Source organism: Camelus dromedarius, chromosome 15 (genome assembly GCF_036321535.1).
Source record: "Camelus dromedarius isolate mCamDro1 chromosome 15, mCamDro1.pat, whole genome shotgun sequence".
NCBI classification, from domain to species: domain Eukaryota; kingdom Metazoa; phylum Chordata; class Mammalia; order Artiodactyla; family Camelidae; genus Camelus; species Camelus dromedarius.
In genome coordinates, this window is record NC_087450.1 from 41,097,060 (window position 1) to 41,120,828 (window position 23,769).

At 37.7% G+C, this 23,769-nt stretch overlaps 1 protein-coding gene across 2 annotated transcripts in view; it reads right to left on the reverse strand.

Moving 5' to 3' along the window:
* The window catches only part of TTC27 (tetratricopeptide repeat domain 27), a 143,992-nt gene that overhangs the window by 15,012 nt on the left and 105,211 nt on the right, over positions 1-23,769 (reverse strand). For both annotated transcript variants that reach the window (XM_010987780.3, XM_064494607.1), the window contains exons 14-16: positions 20,094-20,192; positions 16,530-16,582; positions 11,118-11,283 (exon numbers count right to left, since the gene is read on the reverse strand). In XM_010987780.3, the coding sequence (XP_010986082.2) occupies positions 11,118-11,283; positions 16,530-16,582; positions 20,094-20,192 (318 nt within the window). The remainder of the gene's footprint in view (positions 1-11,117; positions 11,284-16,529; positions 16,583-20,093; positions 20,193-23,769) is intronic.

The window sequence follows — 23,769 nt, forward strand, 5'->3', positions numbered from 1 at the left end:
CATATATTTAAAAAGCTTCAAAACTATAAAGCAGCATAAACCTATAAACTACTATGCTTATCACTGACCCTCAACTTCTTTACTCTGTCAGAAGGGGACATTGTTGGCTACTCATTATGTGCCCCAGTATTTCCTTATGCTTTAAAACACACTTAAAGAAAAACAAAATCTACCATGTGGTAGCAGCCTCTGATATGTCCCTACCACCTCCGCTGTGAGTACTCACTACATGCTAAGCTCCATGCTAAGCACGTGTCCAACATGATTTCATGGAGTTCTCACTGTAACCCTAGGAAACAGGTACTTTATTATCCCTCACTTTACAGATAAATTGAAACACAAGAGGCAAAATGAATGTCTCAAGGGCATAGGGCAAGTGAGCTCTGGAGCTGGTGTTTGAACACCAGTGATTTTTGGACTCCTGAGCTTCGAAGAGGATGAAGGGAAGACAACAATGACGGCAGGTAACACTCATATACACAGCGCTTCCTACGGGCTCTATGAACACAGTCCTGCTAACAGTCCCAGGAGGAATGTGCTCTTGCCATTTGCAGTCTGCAGGTGGAGAAAAACTGGAGCACAGAGAAGTTAAGTAACTTGTCCAAGGTCACATACCTAGGGAAGGGGGAGTTGGATTTGAACCTGCAGCTTGGGTCCAGGATCGTGCTCTCCAGCATTCGCTACATTAAATTATAAAGCACAGCTCCTTACTCCTCTGTTGTTCCTTCCTTTCTAATAATTCTTTCACATTAGAAAGATCTGCTCTTTTGTGAAATATGTATGCCAGTAACTTTGATCATTTCATTACAGTTTCTTTGCCAAATCTTGAATCAACTGAGTCAGACAGGTTTCTGTAGGTTGTGTGTGTGTGCGTGTATTTTTAAAAAATCTTTGTTATTTTGTTCCACTAAATATACATGTGGCTATTATTCTGAATTTTACTTTTTTTATTAGTGAATTTAAATCTCTTTCCAAGTGTTTGTTGAGTAAATATAGTTCCTTTTTAAGACATTAAAATTTTTTCTTAATTCAATGGAGCTCATTTTTGTCCAACGTGGTAACAGTTTTACTGTTCATCTTCATGATGATTACACAGCCCACAGGCTGATGCACTAACACATTGCTAGCCTCTTCCCAACACCAACTTTGTACAATGCTTGAGAAAAGAGAAAGTTGATGAATCTGAGAAAGTAACAGCAAATATGTGGGAAATCCTGGGGAGACAGAGACTGGTTAGGTCCTGGTCTGGTGCAGAAGAGCAGCCCAGGGTAGAACAGCACAAGGAGCCGAGGCTCGCAGGTGGGCTGAGAAAAGCTTTTCGGTTGTGCTTGCTCTCTTCCACACATTACTCCACGTGCCACTTGCCAACAGCGTGGAGAGACTGAAACACAGCAGGGCCAGCCAAGAGCCATGCAGGCACAGCAGGGCAGGGGCCTAGCCGGGGTGGGAAGCAGAGAGCAACAGGCCCCAGAGCCCCCCAGCTGCTGAGGGTGGACGACGACTCAGGAAGACGGGCACTGGAAGAGAGCAGTGCCTGGAGAGCTAAGGGAGGTGTTCTGAGGAGCCAGGCCACTAGGTGGTGGTGGGAGCAGGCAGTGGCCAAGTGTTTCCAAGAGGAGAGTTCCCCTCATGGTCCAAACTCACCAGGAGGGGCACAAGTTGGTCCTGGGCTTGCTTTATCCCCCCCACCAAGTACATTATCCGTCAAAGAGCCAATATCCCCAGAGGAGTACGAGTCAACAGGGACAAATTAAGACATCTGAAAAGTGCAACCATCATGAAATAAACAAATCGAAGAATCTATGTGAAAAGAGTTAAAGGGATTCTTTCAACTTGTTTTCATAATACATATTCTCAGGAAGATGAGAGGGGAAAACCAAAGGAATGCTGACGTCCCCAGGGTAGCAGTATAAATGGGGAAGAAAAACAGTGTGAGGACTAAGCCAGCTAGTCGCTCTCACAGGGAAGGAAAGGTGAGGTTGATTCTGCAAAGGACATGAGGAAGCTGGAACTGGTAGCAGAAGAAGTGTGAAATTCTGGAAGCCAACAGAAGAACGAGCTTCAAGATGGAAGGAGAGACCAACTGTGTGAAGTGTGACAGAATGAGAAACCTGAGACTGACAGCTGTCCCCTGGATGCGGCAACACAGACCTTGACAACAGCACGTTCAGCAGACTGGCAGAGAAAAGCTTAAGGGCTTGGGTTCCAAACAGGACGGGAGGAGGCGAAGTGGAGACCCTGTGGGAAGAGGAGTGGGCCCTAGAGAACATGGAGAAGCAGGGTGGGCACGGGGAGGGGGGTGAGTGTGCACACGTTATTTATGCACAGTTTGGAAACACTGAGAACTTTCAAAAATTAGAGAAATGATACGTGCATTTGCAATATAACACACTTAGACAGGTAAATATGAATCCATGGTGATTGTAAGGAAAGGCCCACTTGCCTCTTTTATCTGATAACTAGTTGTAACACTCCACTCCAAAGATCACTCTGTCTAGTCTGTGGTTTCTTCCTCGGGGTTCTGGACACCCTTGTGGATCTAATGAGAGTTATGAACCCTCTGCCACGAAGAGGTACATAACCACATACACAAATTTTTCTCATGATATTTCAGGTAATCTCACAATCTTCTGAAGCCTAATACTAGATCCTTCTTAAATCCTAATTCATCCATCATGGCCCAGGATTCCGGTCTTATCTCTTAGTACCGCATATAACTAAGTGCCTCCTTTGAAAAGCTTTATTAGTTTTCTATCAACTCCCTCCCTATTCTTAACTATCTCTTCTGTTACTTCCAGACGTTCAGATCTCTGGTATTCTTTGTTAAAGGCAAGACCTTCACGTGATGAGCCAAGGTCTCTCCGGCCCTCTCTCAGGGCTACCTCTGCCCATGTTGTCTTTACTTCCACCAAAGCTACCAGTGAGGTGTGTGTTGGATACACTTCCTCACCTTTACCGACCCCACTGTTCTCAAAGCCACCACCTTCTCCCTGAAAAGGAGCGTGATGGTTGTGGTGGATCGAATAATGTCCCCTCAAATTCATTTCCAAACAGAGCCTCAGAATATGACCTTATTTAAAAACAGGGTCTTGGCAGAAAATATTAGTTAAGCTGGAGTCATACTAGATTAGGACGGGCTCAAAATCCCGTGATTAATCTCTTGCAAGAAAAGGCGGTAAGACACAGAGACACAGGGAAGGAGGAGAAGCAGGTGAAGAGGGAGGCAGGGATTAGCTGCCACAAGCCAAGGACGGCCAGGGCTCCTAGAGGCTGGACAGGGCAAGGAAGGAGTCTTCCTGGGCATTTTTATAGGGACGGCCCATGCAACACCTTGACTTTAAGACTTCTAGCTTCCAGAACTTGAAGAGAATAGATCTCTGTTGTTTGAAGACACCAAGTTTGTAGTAATTTGCTCTAGTGGCCCCAGGAAACAAATCTAGTCTGATGTGGAAAGACCAAGGCAACACTGAGAACATGGAGACAGACGTTCCCCAGGGGCACTTCCCTGGCTTTACTAAGCCTCTTCCAGTTTTGGCTGTCACATCACAGCCTGTCCCTGCTCAGATGGTGACGTCCAGCCCCCACTCACTGGTCAGATGTCACCCTTTCCTCATACATAGAGGTTTCCAATTCAAATCTCTCCAGCTTTTCCTTTCTGGGGTTTGGTTTTTGTGTCATGATTAAAAATGTCTTCTCTACCCCCAAGCTTATAAAAATATTCACCATACTTTCTTTTAAGTGCTTCCATGGTTCTACTTTTTCAGTAATAGTGACGATGACAATGATGATGGTGGCAGCTACACTGAAACAGCACTTGTATGTGCCAGGTTCCACGCCCTGCCCTTCATGTGCATAACTTCCATGACAATCCCTAATGCCATTCCTGTTTTATGAAATTGAAGAACGAAGTGGTTAGTAACTTGCCACAGATCATACAGCTAGTGATCGGCAAAGGGAACCTGTAAGCCCTGGCTGTCTAACCCAAGAATCTCTGCTCTTACCCATAGCATAATCCTGCTTCCCAAGGCATTTCAATTTAAGTACTTTATCCATTAGCATTTATTTTGGTCTAAGGATTGAAGCAGAACTTTCATTTTGAGCCCCAAGTGCTTGGCCAACTATTTCAATACATATTGGATATTTTATTTTTATTCCACAGATTTAAAATGCCATCCTTATCATGAACTGAATTCTCATACTTACTTGAGTCTGTTTCTGAATCCTCTATCCTGTCCCATTTCATTCCTGTAGCAGATGTTAACTCTTTATATAATAAGGTTATTATTAGCTTTTTATCTTTACTATTTGTTACAAATATCCTATCACATATTTTTTTCATGAAATCATAAAAATTCCTTCAGGTTTTCTTTTCTTGCTTTAAAGTGCAGGAAATTTGGTAAGTACCCACTTGTATTCCTAATTGTTCTAGGAGACGAAAAAATATTTAGCATATATTCAGGCCATTTGGAATTCATTTGGTGTATCATAAAATAATCGAAGTATATATTCTGAGCCTGGATGTTTAGAGGGATCTCATTCTAATCAGTGTAAACAGTCCTGTAGTCCCTTACACGCTACCTAAACCAGTGCCACACCACCGACTCCCTGTAATGACTTTGGAATTCCTGACCCACATTAATTCATGTTGGTGATGTAGCACTTTTGTTTCATTCTCTTTCCTAAGCATTTTCTCACTTCCATCATGAACCATTCTTGAGAGACGCGGCAAGCAGAGTGTACTGAGAGGAACCACCACCAGCCCCTGAAGAGAGCTGACGAGTGCTCATGTGGAGGAGCAGTGATTTACTACAAACGCCAGAGAAGCTCCACAAAGAGAAAAGCGTGACCATCCTCCTCCCCAGCGCTACCCTTGAAGTCCTGGGCCAAGTCTCGCCAAAATCTTGGCTGAAAGCACAAGGCGTTGGCCCTTTGAATCCTGGAGGTCTCGATAGCAGGAAGGAACAGGATTGCCCCAGGTCCAGTTACACAAACTTCCAGGAGGGCTGGAGGCCAGGAATGAAGCCATTTCCCGCCTCCCTGGCTTGGCTAACTTCCTGCCCTCCTTGGAGCGCCCTAAACTTGCTCTGTTTCCTGGTCTGATAACCCTAACCCTTGGCTTCCCCAAACCTCAATTATTACAGAGGGGTAGGCGGTTTAACATTGTCTTTTTTCACTCTTTCAGCAGAAAAGAAAAAAAAAAATCTTGTCGTGTGGAGAAGGCATGCATGGGCTTTAGGTGAAAAAGGCCAGACTTCAGACTTGGCTTCACCACTTGTTAGCTGTGAAACGTCAGCTTTCTTAGTTCCCCGGCTGAGCCCCAGCCACTTCAGCAGTCAAATGGAGACAGTATCTGTTTTACAGATATATAATTTGTATAAAATAGACCCTTCCCCTCCGTTCTTTTCTCTCAGGTGATCTCAGCCACCACTTGCTCCAGGACTTCAATCCGCTTGGCAACCTGCCCCGCCGCACATCAACACCACCTCCCTCCTTCCCGAGCAGAAATCCACACAAAGAACAACGTCCATAGAAAAGAATACATCGTGTATGGTTCTATTTATACGACACTCTAGAGAAAGCAAAATTCAACTGTGGTGACAGAAATCCGAACGCAGTTGCCTGGTTGAGGGGAAAGGGTGGTGGTTCAATTGACTGGAAAGGGGTATAATGGAACCTTCTGTGGTGATGAAAATGTTCCATCTCTGTTCTGGGAAGTGGTTACACAAGAATACATAATGGTCAAAACACATCAAACTCACACTTAAGATCTGTGCATTTTATTATACGTAACTTATACCCCAAGTTGAAAAAAAACCTTTGTTAGATACAGTTCACAGGCACGTTAATATGATGGGGAAATGTGCTTTTTAATATAAATCTTGCCACAGACTTCAAGGCATCACACACACACACAAGACAGGCATGCCTAAATGTGACTCCTGTCTTCAGTTCCTACTAGCTCCATGGCTGGCCAAGTTCTATAACCTCTTTTGGTCTCATATTCATACACTGTAAAATGAGGAGTATTTGGTGCTCACCTCAAATACTGTAAGCCCTGTAAAAGATAACCCATGTTAAATGCCAAGAACATAGTGTGCACTCAATATATGTTAATTCCCTTCCCTTCTTCCATTTATAAATAGCAAATGGGGTGTAATAATGCAATATATAGATTCTTTTCTCAAAATGATTACCAAGTTATCAAAGAAGAAGAAAGAAGAGGTGGAAGGGGAGTGGGAAGGGAGAGGGATAAGAACAAAAAAAGAAAAAGAAAAAAGTAAGAAAAGAGACAAGAAAAAAGAAAATAAAAAATAGAATTTATCTTGAAAAAGAAGCATAAATATATCCAAGGTGTTGTCAATAAAGATATTCATGGCATTATTAACATTAGTAGAAAACTAGAAAATTGAACAGGGACTAATTACACAGAAACATGAAAATCAGTTTTATGACAGATTAATAAAATATATATATAATCCAGACATGAATATAAAAATCTATTACAAAAAAGCATTCTTGAATTATACTAATCTATGCAATAGTCAAAATTAGGACAGAGAAAAGGCAGGAAAAAATAAAGGTAGTAAATTCATTCATTCTCTAATTACAAATAGTAAGAAAAACAAAAACAATAATTTATAGTTAATTTACCCCATGTCTGTATTAAAATGAGTATGAATTTTCATATTTACAAATACACACAATAGAAAAAAATTTAAATGGCAGTAATCACATCCATAATGAAGTAGAAAAAGAATAGATAAAAAGAGAATTTTAAAGCAAATTAAAATAGAATGAGGTCAGGTAGTGTCAAACATAAGAATATCAGAGTTTTTCTGACAGACACCTGTTGCCAAACTTTCAGAGTCAAATTAAGTAAAATTTTTTTAGCCAAGATAAAAATATTGCAGACAATCTATCAATTGTCTCAGTCCACGCTGACTAGTGGTAAGAAAACATGACGACAGTCACAAGTGTGCCACAAAGCTAAATATGACTGAGCCCGCATTGGCCATCAAGGCCTTCCTTCAGGGAGGACTTAACCGCTATGGGGCGATTCCACCCACACCTGCCAGACACTTCAGGACCCTTCTAGAGAGAGCTATTAACAGTGCCTGGTATAAACTCACGAATTATCTCACTGTGGCTAATTCTCCATCTTACTACCAGAAAGTTCTTTATTATAAGGTGCTAAAAATGATAACTTGACCTGAGCAAGTCACGGGTTATCCAGTCCTTATGTTCTCAGTAATATTTCCCCAAATCCAAATATAAAAATTAAGCAAACAGTCATAATTTCTGACACCTTTACAGCACTTGATGCTTACTGAAGTGAGTGGTTAGTCTATAAGCAGTATTTTTCCTAACAGGAATGGTTCTTAGGGCTCCCGTGGTGACAGGGGTGCTGCAGGAGGGAAGACCAAATGCCACACTTGATTGTTTCTAAAAGTACTGGACTTTTATAGATACTAATTTCAAACTTATTGAAATATTCATGCTCAGATGAAATCCTTTTGTACAAAAGGAGGTTTGTTTCATTATCTGAGTTTGAGGAACAAAAGAAAAGTTACAGGAAAAAAATTAAAATATTAGCTGCCCACGAATTTAAACTAAATCCTAATAATTTTATCTAGGTAGGAAATGATTAAATTTTCACTTAAGTTCAGAATGATATAAGTTAAATACTCTGCTTAAGCAGATACAAGACTAGAATATTTTCAATGAGAATAAGAACATGATTTTGCTAAGTGAAAACTTATGCTTAGATTTGCTGGAAAGAGTGAGAAACTGAATGTGATCACTAAAATATGTTTGGAAAATCTATTTAAGATAAAAATTAAATGAAAGCATCTCCATTTATGCTGGGAGAAATTTGTTTATTTGCTTGTTCCTTAACTTTTTTTCCTTTTCTGAAAAATGCTCATTTCTACGCTTTCAGAACTGAGGCTGGATAAACTGGAAAAAAATATACTCTGATGCTACAAGATCATTCTTTACATTCATTAAGCTTCACTTCTTATTTACTTCTTCATTAAAACCTTAAGAAAAATACATTTTTACTTCAAAATTGTTAAATTATATTCACTGAGAATTGCCTAGAATTCTCAGGAATAAATGTCATTAATTTGAGTTCCTTTACTGTTTCTTAGGGAAGGCTCCTAGAAGATTTTTAAGCATATGTTCTTATAATGTCCTTATAATTCCAATGAATTTGATTTGGTAGACAGCATGCCAAGTCAACAACTGAAAGTCTTATCTTTAGAATCAACTAACTATACTCAGGTTATTTTTGCCAGAGTATCTCCCTGATATTTACAACTGTGCCTACCAATATATTAACTCTACATGTCACCTCTCTCCCCATTTGTTTACAGATACTTATACACAGTAGTATTATTCTAAACATTTGCAAGAAATTTTTTCATCCTGAGAGAGAATAAGACATCTGGGGTGGGTGGCAGGGGTGGTAAAATTATTATTATTTTTTTTTAAACATTTTTTACTGATTTATAATCATTTTACAATGTTTTGTCAAATGAGGGGTAGTAAAATTCTCCAATACATTTCCAGCTATTGGAAGTGCAGGAGATTGGAACGATCGAGGCTGAACTTATTTCATTCTGAATCATCATCTTCAGTAAAGCAACTGTTTCATTTGTGTCTTGTCTTTCTTTTGGAATAAGTGCCTCTCAGACATGAGTTAGCAAGACGATTCGGTATACCTGATATACTCGTCTAAGTCAACTAAAATCAGCAACATCTTGATGACTTCATAACTCTTTATGATGTAGAGGTAACAGCTTTTCAAAACAGCCTGTGAACAGTTATCTTCTTTTGTATTATTAATTTCATCAAAAATAAGGGGGGAAGATGGATACACACATTCTGGAGTGAGACATAACTTACGATAGCACAAGTCTATCCCACAGAGCTGTGGTGACAATTAACCTAGCTAACATGTGTCAACTGCTCAGCACAGTATCTGGCACATAGCAAGCCCTCACTAAATGTTAGTTATTATTTGAACTGTTCTATGTGTCTTGGGAAGCACAAGAGAATAAAAGAGATAAAACAGAAATGTCTCCTTCCTTCAGTGCCTCTGTACTAGACCCAACCAAAGTCTACCTCTGATGGAAGGACAGGAGCCCAGACCCCACCCTTAGGAGTCCTTATATAAACCCAACTCCTGCAGGTACCAAGCATAAAAGGATGATCAGGATTTCCTCAGGATACCAAGAGCCAGCCTGGTTAGCCAACTGTTACTAATCTTTAGCAGATATGAAGGATTGCTATGGGTCAAAATATAGATTTAGAAGGGAAACCCCACTCACATCAGAAAGAAAAGATCAGCTAGAAAGTGGAGACAGACGACAGAAGACTAATGGGATGGGACTGACCGAGTAAGCCAACCCTAACACAACGTAGGAGGATCTGAGGCTGCGGCAGCAGCCCCAGCAGCACAGGAAGCAGATGGACGGCCTGGAGCATCACCTGTTCCGGTCTCATCAGGCAGGACCTTTCTGGTCCATGTGCAGCTTACTCAGCCTCACCTCCAGGACTCCTCTAAGGTCCCCTCTTGCTCTGACAGTTTGTATTTCTAAAGAAGGCTGGAGTGAGTGAGGGGTGCTGGATTTGAGTGTTTTATGCATATTTTCTTCAATGTGAAAGGAAAAAAAAAAGAATTTATTTCAAGTGTAAAATGGAATATACTACGAATGGAAATTATTTACATTCTCCTTGAGATTTTAGAACAGGCTTCATGAGGCTTTCTTTGTAAAGAAGGGTCTTCTAAAAAATGACAGTTGAGGTAAACAAGAGGCAGGCAGTTTGGAATCTCTGCCTTTCCTCAGTGGTTCGGCAACATACTGAGGTCTGTTCAGAGCCTCATCAGTGCCCTTTGCCAAGGGGCTAAGTGCAGAAGAGAAAGAACTGTCACAGTGGTGAGCAGGACAAGTACTGGACTGCCAGGGCACTGTGCAAACAGATTTGCCAGGGTTCCTATCCGCTCTAGGATGCAAAATGCTGCTGCGCCTCCATTCACGTTTTAACATTCACATTTTAGCTGATCTTTAGTTTATAAAATTCAAGTCCCTTCTCTCTATAATGGATGGTCAATGTACAACAGTTAGAAAGGACACACACACACACACACACACAAAATCCAGAAAAATAAAAGGAATTGAAGGGGTCAACAAACATAGCTCCTGTAAGTAGATATATGGTTCCACTGGAGGCCACCGATCTTTAAGTGAATTGCCCAGAACCTGAGCTTTAAAGCAACTTAGACAATTATACAACTGGATATGCAAGAACATGCATAAAGGTCAAGGGCTGGGGCTGAAAACACACGCCTAGACGGGGTAAATTTTGAAACAGCTGGAGTACACATATAATAAGTTATAATAGTAGTGAGGTATTATCATATGTTAGATGTTATTTCTGTTTTTTCATAATCCCAAATTCACCACTGCAAATAAAGTATTACATTTTTGAGCCCCCTGACATTGTATAAGCTCCTGTTTCATACATTCTCTTCAACCACAGTTAAACCCACAAGGTCTTTGTACTTAATCCTATTGAATGACAAAAATAGAGGGAAGTCTCCCATGGTTTCTGAAAAGATATAGTACTTTTGTACTGTGTTAAGAGTCAATCAGGCCGAACTTCATCTCAAGATGAAGGCTATCTCATTAAACAGTGCAAAGGAAATGTTAGTCTTCACTCTGTATCATTCAAGCAATCTGAAAGTATGCAGTAAATGATTGTTCAATGACTGAATAAAGGAGTATGGGATTTAATCCAGCTATTACATTGAGAATCATACTAATAAACAACATGAGCATCTTTCTATTTAGTTTCTGCAAGCTTACTACACATGTGTAAGTCATATATCAGATTTTCATAACTGAGTCACAGTAATATTCAGTCTGTGATTACATAAACACATTTGATATTGGAATGCCAGAATTAATATGCAATTAAAAATATTTGACTCTTTTTATATATTACATGTGTTTAACAAAATTTTCCTGTGTATAATCAAGGAAACAATTTATATCATATAATCAAGTATTAGTATCAACTCAAACTGAAATAACAAAATATGAATATCCTACCTGAACATCTTTGTATTTGTCTCGTAAGTCCAAGAGCCGATGATAAGCTTTAATGGCTTCTGAAAATTCGCCAATGTCAGTGCTAGTGAGAAGGTAGTTTTCCCAGATCTGCCAATGTTCATAGTTGCACTTAAGGGCTTCTTGTAAAGTTCTAAATGCTTTTACTCTATTGAAGGTCAAATTTGAAAGAAAACAATAATGAACAATCATGGCTAAACAAACAATAGCTAAATGTGTAAAATGCTAATGTGGACTTTCTGTCAGTCCTTAATCATTCACGTTAGTAAATAGAATCAGAAGTCCATACAACCCCAAACCACCTCAAAGTTCCCTAACAGGAAATGGTAAACAAAAACGGGGAGAAATGAAACAAGAACAGGGAGATATGAATGAAAACCAACTGGAAACTCGGGAATTAAAAGAGACCAACAAACAAACCAAAAAATCTCAACAGGTGACAAAAACTAGATTACACGCAGTCAAAGAGAGTATGATGAACTGGAAGACAAGAGTGAGAAATTCACACAAAATTCAGATTAAAAAAAAAAAAGAGTAGTCAAGAGACAGTGGAAAGAATGAGAAGTAAAGTTCAAACACACATTTGATAGACATTCCAGAGTAAACAAATGCAGAAAATGGCAGAACGCTACGTTTGAAAGAGATAATAGTTGAGCATTTTCCAGAACTGAATGAACATCTAAATTCTATGATCAAAAGTATATTTTGTGTACCAAGCATTATGTGAAACCTAGACACATTATATGAAATTGCAGAACATAAAGGTTATTCTAAAACCTATGAAAGAATGACAATTAGAGAACAGCACATATTTCATTAGCAGCAAAAGATGGCAGGGGACAACATAATACTACCTTTGAAGTGTTAAGGGAGATAACTGGCAGCCCCAAATTTTATAATCAACAAAATTTACAGTAAAATCTTGTTTATCTATTCTACATTTTAAAATCCCAGTCTGTCCCTTCCCACTCCCTGCCCCCTTGGCAACCACAAGTTTGTATTCTATGTCTATGAGTCTGTTTCTGTTTTGTATTTATGTTTTGTTTATTTTAGATTCCACATATGAGTGATCTCATATGGTATTTTTCTTTCTCTTTCTGGCTTACTTCACTTAGAGTGACATTCTCCAGGAACAACCATGTTGCTGCAAATGGTGTTATGTTGTCGGTTTTTATGGCTGAATAGTATTCCATTGTATAAATATATCCTATCTTCTTTATCCAGTCATCTATTGATGGACATTTAGGCTGTTTCCATGTCTTGGCTATTGTAAATAGTGCTGCTATGAACGTTGGGGTGCAGGTGTCATCCTGAAGTAGGGTTCCTTCTGGATATATGCCCAGGAGTGGGATTCCTGGGTCATATACTAAGTCTATTCCTAGCCTTTGGAGGAATCTCCATACTGTTTTCCATAGCAAAAAAAAAAAAAAAAAAGTGACAATGAATATATATATATGTTCATATATAACTGAAAAATTGTGCTGTACACTGGAATTTGACACAACATTGCAAAATGACTATAACTCAATAAAAATGTAAACAAAAACAAAAACAAAAACAAAATTTACCACTCAAGAGTAAATGCAAAATCAAAATATTTAAGATGTACGAAGACTAGGAAAGTTTACCACCTACTGACCCTAACTTAAAGTAAAAGATCTCCTATTGCAAAAATAAAAGGGACTTCAAAGAGAAGAAAAGAGATACAAAAAATGATCAATAGTGAGAACAGAAATTGATGAAGTGTGTCAGTAAATTTAAATAATTATTGACAACAAAAAATATTATGAGTTGTGTTTTAAAAAGGTAAAACTAAAAGTATACAGACCATATTCCCTGCAATTAAATAAGAAATCAGTAGTAAGTAGACAGTTTAAAAAATACGTTTGCAAATTTAAAAATGCACTCCTGAAAAAAAAAAGAAAAATGCACAGTCGGGGAGCAGGGGAGAAACTCATTAAAAAGTACAAAATATTTAGAATTTAATGAAAGCACCATATATCACCATCTGCAGGATACAGGTGAAACAGTATTTAGAGAAAAATTTATGATTTTACATGTATTGATTATACTATATGAAGGATGGAAAATAAATGAGTTAAAACATTCAACTTAATTTGGTAGAAGAAAACCAAATAAACCTAGAAAAGAAAAAAAGACTAGAGATATGAAATAAACATATAAAGAAAGAATAGAAAGGATCAAGAAAACCAAAAGACAGACAAATGTCTAACTAAATTCCATTTAGAATTTATAAAAATGGCACAAATAAGATTAGTAATTTTTTAAAAATCCTAAGAGAATATCATGAACATATAAAATGAGCTAAAAACCAGAAAAGTCAAATAAATCAATAAAAATTAAAACCAGGCTAGGCAGATAAGGTTTACCAAGCCATCACAGAATCCTTGCCTTATCCAAGCCACTTAAGAAAATAGAAAAGACTATTAAAAACTTGATAGTGACAAGGATATCAATATAACTTCAAGTAGCCTATTCTCAAAGTTAAACATCTCAGCCATCAAAAAGATTCTTAATGCTTTACTCTACTGGTTGGACAAACACTATAGCTCCCTTATAGATCATAAATGTTTGACTGAACAATTATAGTAACCTCTTTCAAAGGTATGCTATCAATCTTCCTTTCTAGTAGCCATTTTGAATTTGCTAACTTCAGACTACAAGGTCTACCTCCCTTTCCCTGCTGAGCCTCAGTGTTTCAAGACCCTTCTTCTCTACTGACTTCCAGGCAAATTTTAGAGGGGCTGGTGAGGGTTCTTCTGGCTGACATAGGCCATTGCTCTGAGAGTCACCCCCTTAAGCACTTAAAGTAAGTGTGCCTGTATCATCAGTAACTTTCCCCACAAGTCACTGAACACACAAGTCATTTACTCAATCTCTAATACACCTACAGTACCAATCAAAACAACTTCACAATTAAGTCCTTTCAGTCTTTTCATAACAGCCAACTGACTGCAGTTTAGGTTTTTTACTCTCCACGTTAAACAATTTACCTAAAGTTGTCATGGAGTGTACCGATTCCTTTATCCTTTGGCCCACCCTCGTTTATAGTTATAAATGAAAGTACCCCTGCTTTAACACTTTCTCAAATTCAGCCGTAGTTGCTTCTATGGGATTTTTTTTCCCTTCTTTTTTCCTTTCTCTACCCCACTCCCTATGTCCACTTCACATGTGACAGCAACTGCCCTCGACAGTGGTGGACTGAGGGTCCCCAGGTCTCCCATCCCTACAGGAGTGAGGAGGAAGTTATCCCATCTGAAAGGAACTCAGCAGGCAGAGATCCATGCTGGGAGGATTACCTTTTTTCTGTATGTCCTCCCATCCTCCAATCACAATTTCCTGGCCAAAAAATTTTTGCAATAAAATTCTTTTTCAGAAAGTATGACTTCTTTATAAGGAGCTTCAATTCTGGATTCACTTATCAAGCCCACAACAGTAGTGATACTGCACCATGACAGTTATACAGGAAGATGGAAAATCTTCCCTAGGGACTGGTAGGGACATGATGCCTAAAGAAATCAGACAAAACAGCAAAAAAAAAAGCTGTTCAGTGAAGAACCTGGTGATAGCAGAGTGGGAGACAAGATAGTTTAAAGGGTCATTTTAAGCCACAGATAGATTCTTTTGAGAGGAGCAGTAATAACTGCCCCTGAAGTAAAATCTCATGAGTCAAAAATGAGCTATGTCCGGAGCAGCAAAGAAAGCAAAGAGTAAAAAGGCAAAAATAAAGAATGATTTACCTCTGACTTTATAACCCCACTTTTACACAAAAACCTATTCATGGAGCTTCAGGAAGATTAAAAAAAAGCGTCAAAAAGAAGTTGGGGAACAATGTGCAAGAACTACTGAGAGAAAGCGACTAGAATTCTTCAGATTAATGGGCTGGAGGACAATGCAGAGTATCAAGTGCCTTGCTACATACAAAATCATCAGGGTTACAAGAAAACCCAATGAGTTCATTCCACAAGTATGTCAGGGATTTCCCCTGCCTTTCGATTTAAACCAAAAAGGTCTCTACTGAGTTTTAACACAATCAGTCCTAATCACGAACACAACATTATTTTCCAAAGAGAGTGACAGAACAAACAGTGCTTTATTTATATAGAATGTCATCCAAGAGGAACAGAAGCATTTCATGATCTCGACGTAATGTGGATTTAATATCTTTAAAAATACTTGTGAATCCACAAAGAATAATTAAATTAAGTTTGAAAATAAAGCCAAATAAAAATGGAAATATAACCATCCTTTAATTCATTTCTTTAAAATTGAAGCAACAGCCATCCTTCCCTTTCCTTAGCTTTCTGTGGCCGGTCAATAAGCCCAGTTGGTTGTCCCCTTAATAAACTGGCATCCATCTGCCCCTTCTTCTTCCAGTCTCGTTATCTCCTGCCTGGATTGTTACAACAGCTGTCTCCTAACTGGTTTCCCAGCCTCCAGTTTCCTCTCTCGTCTGCCACCAAATAAATCTTCCTAAAAAGCTTCTTTCTTTATGAAATTACCCTACTGAAATCTCTGGCTTCCTATTACCAGCAGCATAGTCTCAACTAGTTAGTCAGATGATCAGAACACGCTGCCATTTGACCCCAACCGACCTTTCCAACCTCATCTCTCCCGGTGAATCTCACCAGAGTCTCAAGCTGGACTGTTCTACTTCCTGCCTCCTGAACTGTGGCATTCGTGCCTGTCACTCTGCACTTGGTCCCCACTCCTCTTGCTGAAAGACTTTCCTCTCTCCCCTCTACCCATTCTTCAAACTTTAGCTTGAATCCAGCCTTCTCTCAGAAGCATTTCTGACCGAGCATCATACACCTTCTCTCTTCTGAGATCCTCACAGGACTACATGAGTGGCTCAGAATAAGGGTTCGACGAATATCACCTGCTACTATCATAGCCCTCTCTGTATTTCTCACTTGACATTTACTACATACCACTTAAATTGTTAGTCAATTTTTCAGAATAATATGGTATAATATCTTATTTTCTAAACCAATACACCCTGAAGACATTGGTTCATTCTCATATTTCTCAGTAATGTCCAGTGCATGGTAAGCAATCAATAATAAGAATTTATCAGTTGAGCTGACTGGCTAAAGGCATGCTTGCTTTTATCATGCAATGAAATTTAGGATACAAAACTTCACTCTCAAAGATTACAAATAATATTTCTTATTTTATTACATATTAAATGTTTTCAAGAAATAAACTACATTTAGAATTCAGATGGCTATATTAAGTCATTCTAACTCAAAGATATGGGCAGGCGAGGGAAAAAGATAAAGCATAAGGCACAATGTTTCAGTGTTCAGTTGAAGAAAATCTCATTCATTTATTTTGGAAGCAAAGTTCTTCATATTTTTCTGAGGTACTTACTTTTGTTTTAATCGGATATAGGAAGTTGATAAATTGTTCCAAGCTTCAGCATTCTGAAATGATAGAGAACCCATTTATAGATTGTTCTCATTTAGGGATAATAATTGTTACAACCAAAAACATAATATATTTTCCTAGTCTAAGATGTGCTCTTTACAATCACGATTTTCAAAAAAGTATGTTTAAAAGTATATGAGAAAATTAAATAAACTTAACATTTATAATTTAGAATAAAAACAAAACAACAAAATGATATAACTATTATATCATAACTTGGAATTTAGTTAAGATTTTATTTCCAAATTTAGAGTTAACAAAACAGCTGGACAATTTACAATGTAATATATACAATGTACAGATTTATTACAAATTCAAAGCATGAGTTTCTATCCTAAAAGGCTTTCCTTTTTTACCGTCATCTTTCATCAGATAGGAGAATAAAGGAGTATGTGTTTTCCAGTGTTATGCCTAAGTATTTCATCAATCAAACATATTTTTCTACCTATTCTTCTATGTAGTGACAGAAATAAATTAAAACCTCTGTATAAATGTTGAGTCTCAAAAGAAAGATATAAATTATGTATGTTCCTCTTTGTTCCACCTTTTATAAAATATAGAGTATATAGTTCTCAAATACCATACATATGATTTTAAAATTAAACAGCAACGGACCCCTGCTTACAGACAGCACAGTTAGTACCAGGCTAGCTATATCACCATAAAAAGTTACAAACGGAACAAAAGTTAGGCAACAACTGTTTTTGAGAAGCTGGACAACGGGAAGCACAGGATTGTGAGCCTTGAGAGAAGGGCTGTTGAGATGTCTCGTCAAGCAACCTACATGTTTATCAGGAGGCACAGAATGGCAGAAACCAAACACAGCATTGCAAGTCTTAATGAGACGAAGGGAAAAAGATCAGCGATTAGGGCTTCAATTTGCAGGACAAAATATCAGGGATGAGAAATTTTGCAGAGAATAAGCTCAGGAATCTCAATAAGCATCTCCCTGAGTCCCTGGCTGATTAGTAAGCTGTACATGTACAGGGCAAAACTTCTTACGGCCAGGCGGAGAACAACGACCAGAGAGCTGTGAGCTGAATGGAGAGTCTAGAGGTCACACAGTACTGGCAGTTATTCAAGTTCCAACCAACCAGAGTGGATAATTCTCATTGATCACCTATGGGATTAAGTTCAGACCTCAAAAGGTTATACTTTAAGGGAAGGGTGACTGCAACTCTAGAATAAGGACAACTCCAGACCCATCCTAAGCTTAAAATCAAGCTGATCCACAAATGAATTAACCAAATATCAAAATAAAACTCTACCTTCCTCAAGGGAAGACAACAAAACTGAAAAACTCAACAACATAGCATCCACAAGTGTAGGATATAATAATTAAAAAAAAAATTGGTAGACAGGCAAACAAGCAGGAAAATTCACGCACAATCAAAGTAAAAATTGGTTAATAGAAACAGATAGAAATTAAAGAGATGTTGGAATAACCACACAAAAACTTCAAAACAGTTGTTATAAATTTAATCAAAGATTTGAAGAAAACATGAAGATAATAAGGGAACAATGAGCAATCTTAAAAGAAACATGGAAACTGTAACAAGAACCAAATAAAAATCCTTGAACTGAAAAAATACATTACCTGAAATGATGTTTAGGTTTTTTTAAATTGAGATGTAATTGATATATAGTACTGTGTTAGTTTTAGGTGTACTACGTAATGATTTGATGTATCTGTATGTGGTAAAGTGACTACCACAATAAGTTTACTGAATATCCACCACCACACAGAGTCTGATTAAGTCTGAATAGGCTTAACAGCAGATCTGACACAAGTGTAAGAGCTAAAACAATAGAACTCTCAGAGGAAAAGATAAGGTAATCTTCATAACCTTGGATTTGGAAATAGATTCTTCAATATGAAACCAAAAGCACAAGCAACAACAGAAAAAACAGATAAGCTGGACCTTATAAAAATTAAAAATTTTTGTACCTCAAAACACACTCTCAAGAAAGTGAAAAACGACTTACAGAATGAAAGAAAATATCTGCAAATCATATGTCTGATATAGGACTTGTATCAAGGATATAAAAAGAATTTTTACAATTCAAACATAAAAAGACAAATAACCCAAATGGGCAAAGGATGTCAATAAACATTCCTCCAAAGATGACATAAAATGACCAATAAGCACATGAAAAGATGCTCCACATCACTAGCCATCAAGGAAATTCAAATTGAAGCCACAATGAGATATACCACCTACTAGGATGGCTATAATCAAGAAGATAATAACAAGTGTTGACAAAGATGTTGAGAAATTGGAACTTTCACACATTGTTAGCGGGAATGTAAAATGGTGCTTTAGAAAACAGTCTGGCAGTTTCTCAAAATTTTGAACACAGAACTAACATATGACCCAGTTAACTCTACTACTAGGTATATACCCAAGAGAAATAGAGACATATGTCCACACAAAAACTTGTAAATGATTGTTCAAAGAGCATAATTCATAATAGCCAAAAAGTGGAAACAATCCAAATGCCCATCAAATGATGAATGGATTGATAACATGTGATATGCCCATATAATGGAATATTATTGGAAGAAAATATTGATACATGCAACAACATGGAGGAACCATGAAAAAATTAAGAAGTCAGTTACAAAAGACCACATATTGTATGATTCCATTTACAGAAAATGTCCAGAATAGGCAAATCTGTAGAGACATAATGTACATCAGTGGTTACCTGGGGCTGGGGGTCAGGGGTCAGGGTGGAAGGGGTTTGGGAGAAATGAGAAGTGACTGCTAATGGGTATAAGAACTTTTTTTTTATGATAATAAAAACATTCTAAAATTGATTATGGTGATGGTTGTACAATTCTGAATATACTAAAAAAATCGATGGATTGTACAGTTTAAATGGTATGTAAATTATTTACCACCTCAGTAAAGCTGTTAAATATTTAAAGACTGTAAACTAGAAGAACTTTCTAAAAATGCAGTTTAACAGAGGCAGTACATATTAGTGAACAGCAAAATATATGTGACATTTTGCTATATATACTTCAGCAAAGTATATTGTTAGCTAAAAAACTGTTTTATCAAAATTATTTTCTAAGCAAAACCATTAATAACTTAGCTACTATAAGAAGAAATTAATTTCTAGATTTATAAATCAAATACCTTAAGGTGTGACCATCTATCGATGTATACTTTCCTCCAAAACTAAAGGAACTGGTATTTATTTTCTTGGACATAGAATAATAGAAAGTTTGCCTCTGTTTTGCTTTCTTTTCTCTCTCTCTCTCTTTATTGTGATAAGAACGTTTAACATGAGATTGCCTTCTTTATAAATTTTTAGGTGCACGATATAGTATTGTTAACTGTAGGCACCATGTTGTACAGCAAATCTCTAGAACTCATCCATCTTGCATAACTGAAATTACATACTCGTAGAAATTGCTGTTCTGAACTACAGTACAACTCAAATAACTCAGAGACTATCAAAGAGCTGTAATGTGGAAAGAAGATCAAACAAACTTACGTCAGGTTCTAGAGTCACACAACGCTGAAACGCCCTCGCTGAACCTCCATAGTCTTCCAAGGCCAAATAGGCACAGCCAAGAGAAAACCACACTCCAAGCTGCAGAGACCAAAAGAAAAAGGCATTCAAACACAAAGGGCATTTATAGGCTGGAATCTGAAAATCATTTAAGAGACTATCAACCAACACACCTCTATAATAAGAATGCAAGAAAAAAATCAAAAAACAAAAACTCATTAGTACAATGTAGAAACATGAAATGTTCTTTATATAAAAATGCTGTATTGTTTTAAAAAAAAAGAATGCAGAGTTATATAACAAATATTCTACATTTTATATTAGTTCTCACATAGGAAACTTAGCAATGGAGATGGCATTTTTCCATATAATTTTCAAAGCTAATGTAACACTGAAAACATGTACAATATCACTGCACATCTTTTGCTGAGAAAGACCATTCTTTGTGTTGAACAACTCCGGGAAAGCAACGGAGAGCTCTGTTGATAAATCTTGATATTATAAATGGGGGATTCATCTAACATTTTTACTGGTTATCAACTATGTAAAAAGTATACAAAGTATCAGCAAGTTCATAGCTGATGAATGTATTACAGACTTGAGAAGAAAAATGTTTGCTTCCATCTTCAAGTTAGACCACAAGTCCTTATGCAGTTTAACCAAGAGCCAAACTGCCCTAGCACATATCTGCTTAGGCGTGTCTGAAAAAATTTAGAAGTAGGCTCAGAATCTGGACTACCAGTCATTCAAAGGGGAAAGCCTGACTTAAGTCAGTAAGATTTGTAAACACAGAAATTCAGAAAACAGGTAAATTAGGAAGTGGCTATTGAAATTCAGAAGAATTCTTTACACCACCAGGTTTCCTTGAAATTCAATAGACTCTATCAAAAGGAAGATAAAACCGATAAAAATTCAATGAAATTAGTCAGAAATGCAGCCATTACAGCTTTGCTTTCCTTTCAGATTTAGTCAGTAAGGCCAGCAGCAGAATGCAGTCCACTTTCTTACTTTCTTTGACTCCCGGGACAAAGGCAGTGAGCCAACAGATAGATTTGGTTGAGCCCTTTAGAGTGAGAAAGAAGTGAGGTGCTCTGTTATCTTGTCCAGAGCCTTCCACAGAGGCAGAGCAGGGGGCTGCCCTTACTGCCCCACCATTCCTATAAAGCTTGTTCTATATGGATAATTGAGGCCTGAAAGTTCTTGAAGTAGGTAAAGATTTTTAGACGATAATTAGAGATAAGGCTTAGAAGGTAAACATCTTTGGGCAATTTAACACTTTGCCTTGAATTCACAAGAGGCTATAATAACTGCTCTCAGGAACCTCTGTGGAGAAGAGGTTTGGTTAGGGGGATAGGCAACGGCTGAAAACGGGGTGGGTGCTTTGGTGGGAGCTGGGAGAAGAAGGGGTGCTAGGTTGAAATTAAGTTAGAAGTTCACTTCTCTGAATCAAGGGGCTCTAGCAACTTAAAAATTAGTTCATTACACTTAGCTTTTGTCTGGTTATTTATAGAATCAAATGAAAAGAGTTTCAATGCACAAAATCACACTCACCAAATGTGATTCATTCTGAGAGGGCCTAAAATCAGATGCTAGCTTATATAACAATACATGAAACAAGCTGTCTTACTTCTTTTTTTTTAAAGTGCTTTGTTTTATTTATTATTGTATTATTTAATAATCTTATTTTGGTAGGGGAAAGTAACTAGGTCTATTTATTTTAAGAGGAGGTACTGGGGATTGAACCCAGGACCTCATGTATGCTAAGCAAGCACTCTACCACTTGAGCTATACCCTCCCCTCTAAGGTATCTTACTTCTAACCAAGTTGAGAGTTTCAAAATTTGTGTATTATATTTCACCATTTATAAGGCGCACTTTTTTTTCACCATTCAACATCTCTGAAATAGATGCATCTTAATAACCAATAGTTTGTCACAGTTTTATTGGCAGCATTTTATTTTCTGTACAAGGTGGCACATAAAATAAATGTGCCTCTTACAATTGACGGCATCTTATACCCAATGAATTATGGCAGCGAGTTTACTTGGAATGAGGGATACTTCATTCTGGGACTAACTTAAGAAAAATGAGAATTGTCTGCAAAGTTCTCAAAATGCATGTGCCCTGCATGCTTCCTGCATCAGCAAAGAACAAACTTCCCACAAAACTATTTCACGTGTGTTGTTATTAAAAAAGTGAGTGTAAATTCAAGATATAAAGAACTTTATTTTTCAATCCACCTGAAAAGACGTAGGTTACAAATGTCTGAAATTAGCAATTATCTTACAGCTCTAAAACAAGTTGGCGATGAGATTACTATTTAAGTTTTTTAAACAAGCCAATGTTATATAACCAAGGTCTTAAAACTTAAATAAATTTAACAAGAATCAGGCAGATGTTAATTTACTATATAGTATTATGGTTCTCTTCTTTTTACTCTTGCTCATTTGTGTAGTTGTTTTAATAGTGTTTATCTGAAAAAAATTCTAAGATCATTAACTGCTGTTAGGTTTTCATCTACAGATAACATGTAATTATGATGGGAGATGACTTCTACACACATCCTAGTCTTTGAAATCATGAAATGGCTTAAAAAAAAAAACAGCTCTAGATCTTATAATTGCTGGTGGATGACCCACTAAACCATCAATAATACATTCATACAATAATACTCAGTTGAGGTCCTTGGAATTTCGGGGACTAAGGAGAATATTTGGTATACATGTTTTCTTGTTTTCATTTTAAACTATTACTTAACCTATATTACCAACACTGACTGGCACCTTGATTTATAATGGTCATGGTTTTAAGAACAGCACATCATAAAAGAAAAAATTCAAAAGAAATTTAAAAAAAAAAAGAACCAAAACACTTCTCACATGATTTCCCCCAATTGAAGTTGTACATGGTTGGGTACCAAAGGTCTCTATCTTCTAGCCCAATGCTAGCAGACATAAACAGAATGCTAGCCTCATGACATTTTCTAGTAGCCACATTGAAAAAGTAAAAAGAAATGGATGAAATTAATTTTAGTAACATATTTGACTCTACATATCCAAAATATCATTTCAACATGTTATCAACATACAAAATTATTGAGATAGTTTACATTCTTTTCTTTTTTTCCATACAAAGTCTTTGAAACTTGATATATATCTGACACTTACAGCACATCTCAGTTTGGACCAGCCACATTTCAAGTGCTCAACTGTCCCACGTGGCCCATGGCCACCGGACGGGGCCGCATAGTTCTACACTATTTCTCCTAAACACTGACATAGACCCTAGCATACTTGCAACCCTCCTTTCCTTCTCCATTAAAAAAACTAGCTCCTCTGGCCGAGCCTCCCTCAGGCTCCCATGTCTCACACAATACAGTCACCCCCGTTCCTCCTCATGCAATAGCAGCCAGGATGCTCAGCACTCAATGGGCACCTGCTCTGTGTGCCAAGCACTGATAAGGTGAGCTTTCCACACACTACCTCATCTGTTCCTCACAACAGCCTTACAAGGTAGTAAATATTACCCTCATTAAAGATGTGACCCTGCACCACTGAGTCAGCCAGCGACAGAGGCAAGGTTCAAGGCCCAGTCAGCATGACTCCAGAGCCCGGGTCCTCCCCATGTGGCCACACTGCCGCCCAGTCCGTCCTTCTGCC